This window comes from Protomyctophum bolini, assembly GCF_963924005.1.
Source record: "Protomyctophum bolini genome assembly, chromosome: 14".
NCBI classification, from domain to species: Eukaryota; Metazoa; Chordata; class Actinopteri; order Myctophiformes; family Myctophidae; genus Protomyctophum; species Protomyctophum bolini.
In genome coordinates, this window is record NC_137875.1 from 8,629,639 (window position 1) to 8,642,138 (window position 12,500).

Sequence of the window (12,500 nt, forward strand, 5' to 3'; positions counted from 1 at the left end):
TCCAGCGGAGGCCATGCAGAGACAGCGGAGCCTCAGACCAGCCTTCATTCCAGCACACTCTCCATAGTCCCCTCCATAATCAACCCGGCCACAGTTTACAGTTTGCCCACGCAGTCAGTTGGGCACACGCGCATGCACACGCACACACGAGCACACACGCACACACACACACACACACGCACACGCACGCACACGCACAGACGCACACGCACCAGGCAACACCAGCCAGGGAATACCAGCGAGCAGCAAATGAAAGATGAGACATGTTATTATACTTGTGTCGCATCTCGAGTGCCCGCTGTCTACCGCTTCCTGCAAGAACCAGGAACATGTTCTCTAGTTCATGTAAATATTGCATGTTCTTCGGCAGTCAGGGAGACATTCATTCATTTTCTTTCAGCCAAACCATCCCCCGCCGCCCCGCCCCCCTACAGTACCCCCACCGGACACATTGTGCTTTAACTGCAGTGTTGATTTAGTTGACTAAGACAAGACAAAAACGAAAATGAACGCTATTTGGGCCCGTATAAACATTAGAAGCGTATACTCCACATATACTTACATCCTGCGTAGCTTCTTGTAGGGAGAGAAGGCCCCGGGAGGGACAGACTTAATGCCATTTTGCTCCAGACGTCTAGAAAGAGAGAGGGAAGAGAGAGAGAGAGAGAGAGAACGTTGGTTAACCAAACAATAACAGGTCTCCATGGTAACAGAAGTAGAGTGATGGCCGTCAGTCAGTCACCTCCGACCCCGTGTTGATTATTCTGCGTCATGGTCGGACTCTTTCTCTCCGCTGTAACTCGTCTGGTCCACGACAAGTCATAACATCCTCCAGACCAATAAACAGTTTGGTCCCCGAAGAGACTGTGTCCCTGTGTCTGTGTGCTGTCTGTGTGTGTGTGTGTGTGTGTGTGTGTGTGTGTGTGTGTGTGTGTGTGTGTGTGTGTGTGTGTGTGTGGCATGGGGTTAGGGGTGAGGTGGTGTGGTGGGATTTTCAACCAAAACAGTGGTTCTCAAAGTGGGTTGGGGTTCCTATAAGTTGACCCTTCCAGAGTTTGTAACTCTGACAGTGTATACATTACAAATGGAACCAAATTGACCCGCTGGGGTTCATTTGGTTCCATTTGTACACTGTCAGAGCTTTTTAAATGTAAAAGTATTGAGAACCACTTTTTTCCCAAACCACGTCGTCCTCATATGCACTCTTAAAGCAGTCAACACTGAGCTGATATAATAACATATAGGCATCCATCCCAGTGGTGCATTCTGCACTTTATTTTCCCTTTTCTTCCAGATGTGTTCCCACAAACGCCAAGTAAAATAACCAAAAGATTTTCTTTTTTTCTCCTTACACTATTATAATAATGTTTTGTTTTTACTTTACTGTCATGTTTTTCAAGTAAGAATGTTTCCCCACTTGTTTGAGGTTTGCGAGGCTGCGAGCACACAGAGGCAAGTTATATTACAAACACGCAGACCCTTAACCCATTCTGACCTGAGTTCAGATTCATACGAGATTTCCATTGGACACACACTGGTCTGATTAACCATTCTGACCTGAGATCAGATTCTAAAAAATGTCAGTCGTTCTTCGATTTTTCAAAAAATAGCAGACCTACAAGCTCGTAGCTCGCCACTCGGTGGCGCGATATGAGCTTGTAGATCTGCTATTTTTCAATAGCTAAAGCATAACATGATGCTGACACCAAAATGGGTTCCCGTTCAGAATGGGTTAAAGCCTTATCGCTCAATTGTTATACTTTTAAAGTTGAATTAAGGCTCTGGGCTCTGGGTAAGCTCCGTGTCGACGCGCTGAAAAGACTGCTCAGTCAGTCAGAACAACGTCAAATGCGACTTTTAGTCCATCTGACGAATTTGCGTCATACAGACATCAACATGCACACACACACGGTGCACAATGCGCACAACACACACACACACACACACACACACACACACACACACGCGCACATGCACACGCACACACAGCCAGACGTACACTTGCTCAGAACGGAAATTCGCGGAGTCACCAACCTTAATAAGTCTCAGATGGCATGGGAAGCCAGACATCACTAAAACCCATTAGTGGTGGTGGTGGTGTGCATGTGCGTGTTTGTGTGTGAGTTTGCGTGTGTGCGTGCATGTGTGTTTGCCTGCCTGCTATAACTCGTGCAGGACCCAGGCCCTGTCCTGAGCCCTTTGGCGTAACGTATAGCATGGCAGAGAGGGCTGTTTATCTGCAGGTCAGTTCACAGCTTTTAAAAGTGCCCTTAACAAGGCTTAGCAGCTAGGGGCCCCAACGGGGGGGGGGGGGGGGGGCCCAGCTGTGTGCCTGTGTCTGGCAGCACCCCCCACCCCCACCCCCCCTCGCCCCGCAACACCCCACTTCACAGCCATGCACCAACTCTGGGCCTAGAGATCAGGATCAGGGAGTTAAGTCCATGCGTTCCTTATATATTTCCCAGAGTCACGTCTACTTTAACTCTGACAGTATACAAATGGTTCCATTTGTTTATTCCCGGAGTCACCGGGCCCATAAGGATCCATTTGTACTCTCTCAGCGCTGCAGACCTATATAAGGGTCCCTTTATAAACTCACAGCATTTACATACAGTTACAGACTAGAGCCACACGGGTCCGTGTTGCACGCTGTCAAGAGTTGAATAAAATGTCGCAGTCCAGACTCCAGGCCAGCAGGACAATACAAGCATTTGGCTAGTGGTGGAAAAGACTACGACGGCCATTAAAACGCACGGGGGAAACGAGAAACATTAAAAATAAAACTCGGGACATAATTCTTGGTCGGTGGCTAACGCTGCTGATAGATTTCAGCTTAATCTCCTTGAGCGAGCGTGTCATCGCGTTGGGATAGAAGCGACTCCGTCGTGATTTAGCGATCGAGACTTTTTCCAGAAGATTTACTACGCTGTGTCCCACCGCCAGGCAGGACCCTCCTGCCTTACTATGTTAACCCATTCTGACCTGAGATCAGATTCATACGAGGTTTCCACTGGACACACACTGGTCTGATTAACCCATTCTGACCTGAGATCAGATTCTAAAAATGTCAGTCGTTCTTCGAATTTTTCAAAATAGCAGACCTACAAGCTCGTATCGCGCCACTCGGTGGCGCGATATGAGCTTGTAGATCTGCTATTTTTCAATAGCTAAAGCATAACATGATGCCAACACCAAAATGGGTGCCCGGTCAGAATGGTTAATGTCACGCATGGGGGGGGGGGGGGGGGATGTTTAGTTAGCCATTAACCCGCAAGCACTCAGGCCAAGTTTTGAGTTTCCATATTTTTCAATGGAAGAATGTTTCCCCTTTCAAAAGGAGGGGCCATCGTTTAAGGCGCGATATGGGAGCCCAATTGACATTCTTCGGATAGCAGTGATTCCAAACCACAGATTCCTGTGTAAAGCTGTGTTCTCTCTCTCTCTCTCTCTGCCCGTTCTTCTGTGTGTGTGTGTGACACACACACACACACACACACACACACACACACACACACACACACACACCGACACACAGTGTGTGTGTCGGTGGATTTACAGCGGTGTGACAGCGGTGACACTGTCCTGCTGTCCTCAACCGTCGAGGCCGAGCGCTCGGCCAAGTGGCTTTACCGCCTTCTCTCATCAAGTCTGTCAGACTGGTCCCAAACTAGTCTCCTGTGTGTGTGTGTGTGTGTGTGTGTCTGTGTGTGCGTGCATGCTTGCGCGCGACTGCGAGCGGGCGTGCGCGTGTGTGTGCATGGAATAAAGTAAAAAAAAAAAAAAATCTCATGACTGAAAATGGAAGGGTGATGTTCAATGTATTATCATTCTAAACTTCTGTTCTGTGCTAACTACAGCCAACCGGTTGAAGAAATCACTGATTGAGGCTTTCACCGTTTGCTTTTATGACACGCTTCTAAACATGTATTCTGCTGCCAGCTTGACCTCTTCAAAGGCTCTTTCATCTTGATCAATAACCGAGACGCGCTGCGACGTGTCGAGTACTTGTAGATCTGCTCTTTATGGTGCGCGACATGCTTCATTAGTTCCATAGAAGACTGAGAACACATACAGTACATGACATGACATACTGTAGGCTACTGTCTGTCTCGGACTCGTTTGGGTTGTGTGCGCACTGCAGCAGTGTAGCTCTCCGCTTCTCATTTTAGTTTCGATTGTGTATACTTCAACGGTGGCGGTACCGCACACCCAAAATAGCCACTCTATACAAGCCCGCAACGCATCGCCTGCGAAGCGTTGTGAGCTTGTAGATCTGCTATAATTCTCTGTGGGCGCACTTTCCATGCCTGCACGGCACCACGCTCAATTAAGAAGATTTAATGCAGGTGCGCTCAAGCTGACGGCCAGTTCAGACTCAAACCCTCAGAGGGCTTCCATTCCACTTCAGGACGGAGGGGACACACTCATAAGCATAAGATGAACAGAACAAGTCTCCTCATCACTACCGAGGGGACAACGCTGCTGGAGACAGACCGCCGCTCCGTCTCCTCGACACTACAGAGGGGACAACGCTGCTGGAGACAGACAGCCGCTCCGTCTCCTCATCACTACAGAGGGGACAACGCTGCTGGAGACAGACCGCCGCTCCGTCTCCTCATCACTACAGAGGGGACAACGCTGCTGGAGACAGACCGCCGCTCCGTCTCCTCATCACTACAGAGGGGACAACGCTGCTGGAGACAGACCGCCGCTCCGTCTCCTCATCACCACCGAGGGGACAATGCTGTCTCCTCTTCACTACAGAGGGGACAATGCTGCTGGAGACAGACCGCCGCTCCGTCTCCTCATCACTACAGAGGGGACAACGCTGCTGGAGACAGACCGCCGCTCCGTCTCCTCATCACTGCAGAGGGGACAACGCTGCTGGAGACAGACCGCCGCTCCGTCTCCTCATCACCACCGAGGGGACAATGCTGTCTCCTCTTCACTACAGAGGGGACAATGCTGCTGGAGACAGACCGCCGCTCCGTCTCCTCATCACCACCGAGGGGACAATGCTGTCTCCTCTTCACTACAGAGGGGACAATGCTGCTGGAGACAGACCGCCGCTCCGTCTCCTCATCACCACCGAGGGGACAATGCTGTCTCCTCTTCACTACAGAGGGGACAATGCTGCTGGAGACAGACCGCCGCTCCGTCTCCTCATCACTACAGAGGGGACAACGCTGATGGAGACAGACAGCCGCTCCGTCTCCTCTTCACTACAGAGGGGACAATGCTGCTGGAGACAGACCGCCGCTCCGTCTCCTCTTCACTACCGAGGGGACAACGCTGATGGAGACAGACAGCCGCTCCGTCTCCTCGACCAATCGATACGTCACGTCGTCGTGCCACAACTAAATTCATCCAATCAACAAAACAGCGGCTCACTCTGTCACCGTCCAATCAACAGGAATGAAGAAAGAAAACAATCGCTCCTTCGGACGGACAATCAATGACTCCCATCCAATTCATCAGACCGCACAGCTCCCAATGTGTGTGTGTGTGTATGTGTGTGCACACGCATGTGCACGCTGACTACTATGTCTGCGTCAGTCCAATCAATCAGTCTTCATCCTTTTCATTTGGCTCTGAGCATGTTTTTCATTAAGGGGAAACACCATTATACTATTAGGTATATTCACCCAGTGTGTGCGTGTTTGTGTGTGTGTGTGTGTGTGTGTGTGTGTGTGTGCATGCGTGCGTGCGTGCACGCCGTGTGTGTGTGTGTGTGTGTGTGCGTGTGAGTCATAAACGGATGACGTGCAGGACCTCAGCGGTGGATGAGAGAGAAAGAGAGTTCTTTACGGTGGATTCCAGTGACAGTCACAAACAACATTACAACGGTGTGTAATAATAATACTAATCTGCTGTCGTAATATTGTTTAGACTACGCGGTCGTACAGAGACCAGCTCACATTCACCGCACGGCTATAAACACATCGCTGGCATTCATTAGGACAGGCTGGTCTCTCTCTCTCTCTTGGTGGCACATAATGAGAGCACAGTGTGCGAGTGCATGTGTGTGTGTGTGTGTGTGTGTGTGTGTGTGTGTGCGTGCCCGTGTGTGCCTGTACACATGGATGGCGTGCGAGGTTTCCCGAGCGGCTCATTAACCCATTCTGACCTGAGATCAGATTCTAAAAATGTCTTCTAAATCCTGACAGTTTTCTGAAAAAGCTGTGTTTCTATGTCAGTGGTTCTTCGATTTTTCGAAAATAGCAGACCTACAAGCTCATAGCTCGCCACTTGGTGGCGCGCTACGAGCTTGCCTATGAGCTTGTAGATCTGCTATTTTTTAATATAGCTAAAGCATAACATAATGCTATAACACCAAAAGGGGTTCCCGCCCAGAATGGGTTAACGGGGCATCGGGGCTGCGTGGCCTTGATGCTCGCCTCGCGCTGTAATTGAGGCTGATTTTATAACCAACTTCAAGCACACATCAAAAAGAGAGAGAGAGAAAACCTCAGCCGCCGCACCCCCAAAGTCACCGAGCGCCGCCACAAAGGCTCCCCCCACCCCCTCACCCCCCCCCCCCCCCCCCCCACAGCCTCTCTCTCCCCTCACCTCTTCGCTGACGATCTGTTTCCCCCTAAACCTGCCCGCGGCGGCACTGGTGCAGGCGGGGACCAAGAGAGGAGAGAGGAAAAAAGGGTCGCCCAGGAGGGAGGGAGGGTGAAGCGAGGAGGAAGGGGTTGGGAGGGAGGGAGGGAGGGAGGGAGGGAGGGAGGCGACGACTGGGGGGAAAGAAGGAGGAGAAGATTGGTGTGGGAATAGACTTTGGTAAAGGTAGGGCTCGGGTGGGCAGGACAGGAGGAATGTGGATGATCTACGCCAGCGTCTCACCCGGGTCTTGTAAAAGATGAATCAGAACAAGATACAGTTTATTAGCGGGGGCACGGTTTAGTACCAATTAGTTGTGAAGGGCAGAGAGTCCTTTGAAAGCGTCTCGACTCCAACCAACATCTGCAGTGCAGGAGAGAATCTCCCCTCTCTCTCTCTCTCTCTCTCTCTCTCGCGCGCGCCTATAAAAACCGATGAGCACCGGTGCCGAGCTATCTTCCCAGCTGTCTCCCCGTTCGCCCATTAGTGCTGCTAGCCCCGTTATTGAGCCCATAGATCACATCACATCCTCTGGAAGATAGAATACCAAGGGCACGTTATACCGGCCGGACAGACAGGGGAGACCGCGGAGAGGGTTCATTATGCCACATAAAACATGGCAATAATAATGACCGAGCGGGCTGGAGTTGAGTCTCGAGTTACGCCGTTCAAATTAATTTGTACGAAAAAAAAAGAAAGAATTGCAAGGAACACAGGATGTGAGCTAAGTACTTTTTAAGAGTTTGACAGTGTCTTGTGTCTTGGAAAGAAGCGGTGTGGTGGTGGTGATGGTGATGGTGGGGTCGGGTAGGGTTGCTGGACGAGATGCAAACACGTCGTGTTGAGGGTTGAGATCCTTTGGGGGTTTTAACGATTCTGGTTCCTTAACGATTCCCTATTAACAGTCTGATTCATTTAACGACTCATATAAGTAGGGTGTTCCAAATGGACCCTTAACAGGTCTGTATCTGAAACTCTGAGTGTACAAATGGAACCAAATGGACCCTTACAGGTCCATTTGGTTCCAGTTGTAAACTCTCAGAGTCATGGTGGCCCTTTAAGTTTCAGAAGCGCCGGTGTTGTAATCGTATAGCAGACGTGAAGTCCACATAGCAGCTCTTTTGACAGGGTGATAAAAAAAACCAAACGGTTCCAAACGATGATGGAATGGATTCCTGGTTCCACAACGTAACGTACAGGCAGTGGAAGTGGGTCAGGGTTGTTGGGGGAACATGTATCTGTGACTTCCACGCTGGTATTTATAAACAGAACCCATGGGGAGGGGGAGACCTAGAAACATGCAATGTCCTCCTCACCACGCACACACGGGCGGGCGAGCGAGCGAGCAGGCTATCGACTCGGAAGGGCAGTGAGTCTCGCTCTCCCTCTCTTTCATGCCATCTGACCCATTCTTTCGCCCGCTCAAAGACGGAAGTTGAGGAGGCGGTTCTTACAATCCCTGTATAGTGTGCAAACTTGCCGCAAAAAGATGGCGCTGAGAAAGTTAAAGTGGATACTTGGACTAAGACGTGTCCTGTCCCGAGTGTGCATTCCAGGGAATTACAGTTGGCTGATATAGGGGTTGAGGTTCACGAAGAGTTAATGCCCAGACAGATGTTGGGAAGGCCTGATAGCGAGGGAAGGGATGTTAGCTAAGTGTTCACATGTGCTTCCCGGCGTATCTGAGCCCCGATAAGAAGAGCCAACAAGGTCTGAAAACTGAGACTACGCAGTCACGTCTGCATGCGTATATATGTGTATAATGTCAATCTAAAGATATGTGCACGGCACACACGGAACGAAGCACCGACGACACGTTACATGCATTAAAGCACACAGGCTTAAATCACAACCGCCTGCTGGGTTAAAACTGTGAGCAACGAAACAGAACGCATCACGCAAACACGGCCCTGTGCGCGCCGCCGCACAGCGGCGCCATGCGTTAGAGCGCAGAGCGCTGCAGCTGCGGAGGTCCCTGGATTCCTCTGAAATCCTCCATCTTCCTGTGGGTCTTGCTTGCCAAGAGGCTCAGGGGCAACAGAGGAGGTGGGCTCCAGTTGCACCGAACATGTTGGCCCACCGAGGAATCTATGTATAACCTGTCCAAATCGGACTGGAACGCACACGCTGTACAACACACGCGCACAAACACATGAACAAACGTGCACACTACACATATACCGTAAACACGCACTCACAGTTTCGACACAGTGAACGGCCTCTTGCTCAAGTTGAACTGTTTTCAAGAGGATATAGGGTTTTTTGGCAGCCGTCTCAAAACACACGTCCGCTCAGGTGAGTTTTATTCTAATCCACAGCCTTTAGGAGGACAGGAGGAGGATTTCGGCAGCACGGATTATGTGCAGCTATAGGGTTCGATTCCAGAAAATGGAACCCTGCCTATGCGTGTGTCACGCGGTGGACAGACTTACATCTCAGCCATGCTGTCTGGCAGGTTGGCTGGGATGGCGATGAGCCCCTTCCCTCTGCAGTCCACGATGTTGTTGCTACACGTACACATGCTGGACAGGAGCCTCCGCCCATGCTGCAGGGCTGCATGCCAGAGCTCTCCTGGTGACCTGCAGGAAAGCAGAGGAGAGGAGAGGAGAGGAGAGGAGAGGAGAGGAGAGGAGAGGAGAGGAGAGGAGAGGATATTTGCATCAAATCACAGGTGCAATTAAGTGGATAGACAGTCTGTAGACAGAGCGTGTGTGTGTGTGTGTGTGTGTGTGTGTGTGTGTGTGTGTGTGTGTGTGTGTGTGGTATAGCTCAGTAAAAGCAGGCATGCTTGCAGGTTTAGGGGGACCTTCTCCTAAACCTAAAGAGCGTGGGGGGTTAGGGCGTTGGTGGTGGAACTGATCCGCCCAAATACTGTATGTTAGGCCGGTCTGTTGGCTTCCCTCCCTCCCTCCCTCCCTCCCTCCATCTCTCCATCCCTCCTCCCTCCCTCCCTCCATCCCTCCCTCCCTCCATCCATCCTCATCTCTCCATCCCTTCATCTCTCCAAACCCTCCCTCCATCTCTTCATCCTCCCTCCATCCCTCCCTCCATCTCTTCATCCCTCCCTCCATCCCTCCCTCCATCCCTCCCTCCCTCCATCCCTCCCTCCATCTCTCCATCCCTCCATCCCTCCATCCCTCCATCTCTCCATCCCTCCCTCCCTCCATCCCTCCCTCCCTCCATCTCTCCATCCCTCCCTCCCTCCATCCCTCCCTCCCTCCATCCATCCCTCCCTCCCTCCATCCCTCCATCTCTCCATCCCTCCCTCCATCCCTCCCTCCATCCCTCCCTCCATCTCTCCATCCCTCCCTCCCTCCCCCCAGCCTTCAAGCGTTATCGAGATCGACTTGCCAATGAACACAGAACACACTTCCAAGCCTTGTTTTTCCAACGTCGAAGGACAAAAACAGAATGAACAAAACATGCCTCTCTCTCTCTCGACTGTTATAGTTATTATTATTGTTATTATTATTGTAAGAGAGCGCCGCACTCGGTGTCAGTCAATGGGAAGGAAACTGGGTTACTTATCAAAAGAACTCCGTGAGCGTGCCGTCGGATGAGAGGGAATAAAAACAAGACGGATGACGGAGATGAGGCGCAGACTGAAGGCTTCTCAATAACATCCATTGATCTTTCAGTGCGCCCCCCCCCCCCCCCCCCCCCCCCCCCTCTCGTCTCTGCATTCTCCAAATCTAGGAGGAATTCATGGCATTCTGCATGTTCAGCTTTCTTCCAGATCTCTCCTCACCACCCCCCCCCCCAACCCCCCATTTGTTCTACAACATTTCAACTTTCTTTTTTTCTCTCCATTTGCATACAGAGTACAAACCCCGTCACGACGGGTGGGGGTCTCTCTGGATACCTGTTCAAAAAGCCGCTACCCCCCCCCCCCCCCCTCTGTCAGAGATATACTGATGTGAGGGAGAACTGTTTGGATTGGCCAATGAGCATGCCTGGAAGCATGAGGTGTGTGTGTGTGTGTGTGTGTGTGTGTGTGTGTGTGTGTGTGTGTGTGTGTGCGAACATGTGTGCGTGTGTGGCGTATAAAAATGTGTGTATGGCTAACCCAGATAAGATGAATAAAACAGACTTTTAAATGGCCTCATTTACACAGCATTACTAATCTGAGTCTCGAACCATGAATATTTGATTACATTCCTATCGGTCTCCAAGCATGCACTGACCCTGTGAGTGAGAGAGAGAGAGAGAGAGAGAGAGAGAGAGAGAGAGAGAGAGAGAGAGAGAGAGAGAGAGAGAGAGAGAGAGAGAGGCGTGTTTGGGTACAAACGGAAAAGCTTCAAGTGAGCGAGCGAGGAAGCAGAGAGCGTTCTAAACTCCAGGTCACCTAATGAAAGAATGGCTGCCAACCATTAGTTTAAATACAGAATTACACCATGACAGTATACTGGCACCATCTCTTAGTTTAACCCATTCTGAACGGGAACCCATTTTGGTGTCGGCATCATGTTATGCTTTAGCTATTTAAAAATAGCAGATCTACAAGCTCATAGCGCGCCACCGAGTGGCGCGCTACGAGCTTGTAGGTCTGCTATTTTTGAAAAATCGAAGAACGACTGACATTTTTAGAATCTGATCTCAGGTCAGAATGGGTTAATCAGACCAGTGTGTGTCCAGTGGAAACCTCGTATGAATCTGATCTCAGGTCAGAATGGGTTAATACATCATTAGCAATAATGCATTGTCATGGTGTAATCCTTTACTGCACATTACTGGCACCATCTCTTGCTCCATTTGGCTGATAGCCGAGTGTGAGTACAGAGAGTCTGCATGGGAATTAGAAGGTTGCCGGTTTGACCCTTATCTGGCTCTTCCCGTCTCCAGCGTCGAAGCGGCCCCTGAGCAAGACACTTAACCCCTAACAGCTCCCCGATGTGTGCTCATCATCAGCGCCACCTGAGAGGTAATTCAACCCTAAAAAAAAGGACGGAAATACTCCATTTCCTTTCCCTTTAATCACAGCAGGGCCGAACTTCATTGTTGTCAAGCCTGTTCTAATAACCGAGTGATGCACGAGGAAGCATCACGGCCCAAGAGGTCAGAAGGTCAGGTGGAAACACCCCACGACGACGTCCCAGCGCGCAGTATGGGCGAACAAACCAACGCACGCGAGCCGTTCGCAGTACGACCGCCTGGCCCTCCCGTCTGCTGGATGCGATGGAGGTTCCCGCGACGATCCCGGGGACGGCGGAGGTTTTGACAGATCTGGGATCGGGTGTGGGGCAGAGCAGAGCTAAGCTCTGATCTAACATGGCATGTTTGACAGGCCTGGGATCAGGCAGAGTGCAGAGCGCAGCTGGAGCGGCTCGCACGGTGACAGCTCCGTGACAGGTACACTTGAGGTGAAGCCGTTTGATGTGTGATACCCATCCACCCCCCCGCACTCTGTTATCTCTTTCCCCGTCCACCTCCTCCTCTCTGGACCTCAAAGTCCTGCATGGGGACTTGTATCTGTTGTGGTCCTATAGACTCAATTCATCAACAGAGCATAGAATATTACCACATTAGTTCATCTCATCAATATTTACAGAGGAGAAAAGGGAATAAGGAAAGACTGTGTATGGCTCATTTCAATGGGAATTAATATTAAATTGCACTTGTAGAGAGAAAATGTGTGTGTATAGATAACCCAGATAAAATAAACAAAACAGACTTTTAAATGGCCTCATTTACACAGTATTACTAATCTGAGTCTCGGACCATGAATATTTGATTACATTCCTGATGGATGCTTTTTTCAGCACAGCTTTGAAAGAAACCAGCGAAGGCGTCAGGGCATTCCACCGTATAGCAGAATGACAACTTTCCCACATTTGTGCAACATTTGGGTGGCACCCGACCGCGGGTGCTCCCTCTGGTGGTGTGGCGGTGGGGTG

The 12,500-nt window shown here is 50.6% G+C and overlaps 1 protein-coding gene across 1 annotated transcript in view; it reads right to left on the reverse strand.

Annotated features, from left to right (window-relative positions):
- slit1a (slit homolog 1a) overlaps positions 1–12,500 on the reverse strand; it is a 150,789-nt gene that overhangs the window by 47,814 nt on the left and 90,475 nt on the right. The window contains 3 exon segments of the mRNA XM_080782139.1: positions 563–634; positions 9,039–9,126; positions 9,129–9,185. Of these exon segments, the coding sequence (XP_080638265.1) occupies positions 563–634; positions 9,039–9,126; positions 9,129–9,185 (217 nt within the window).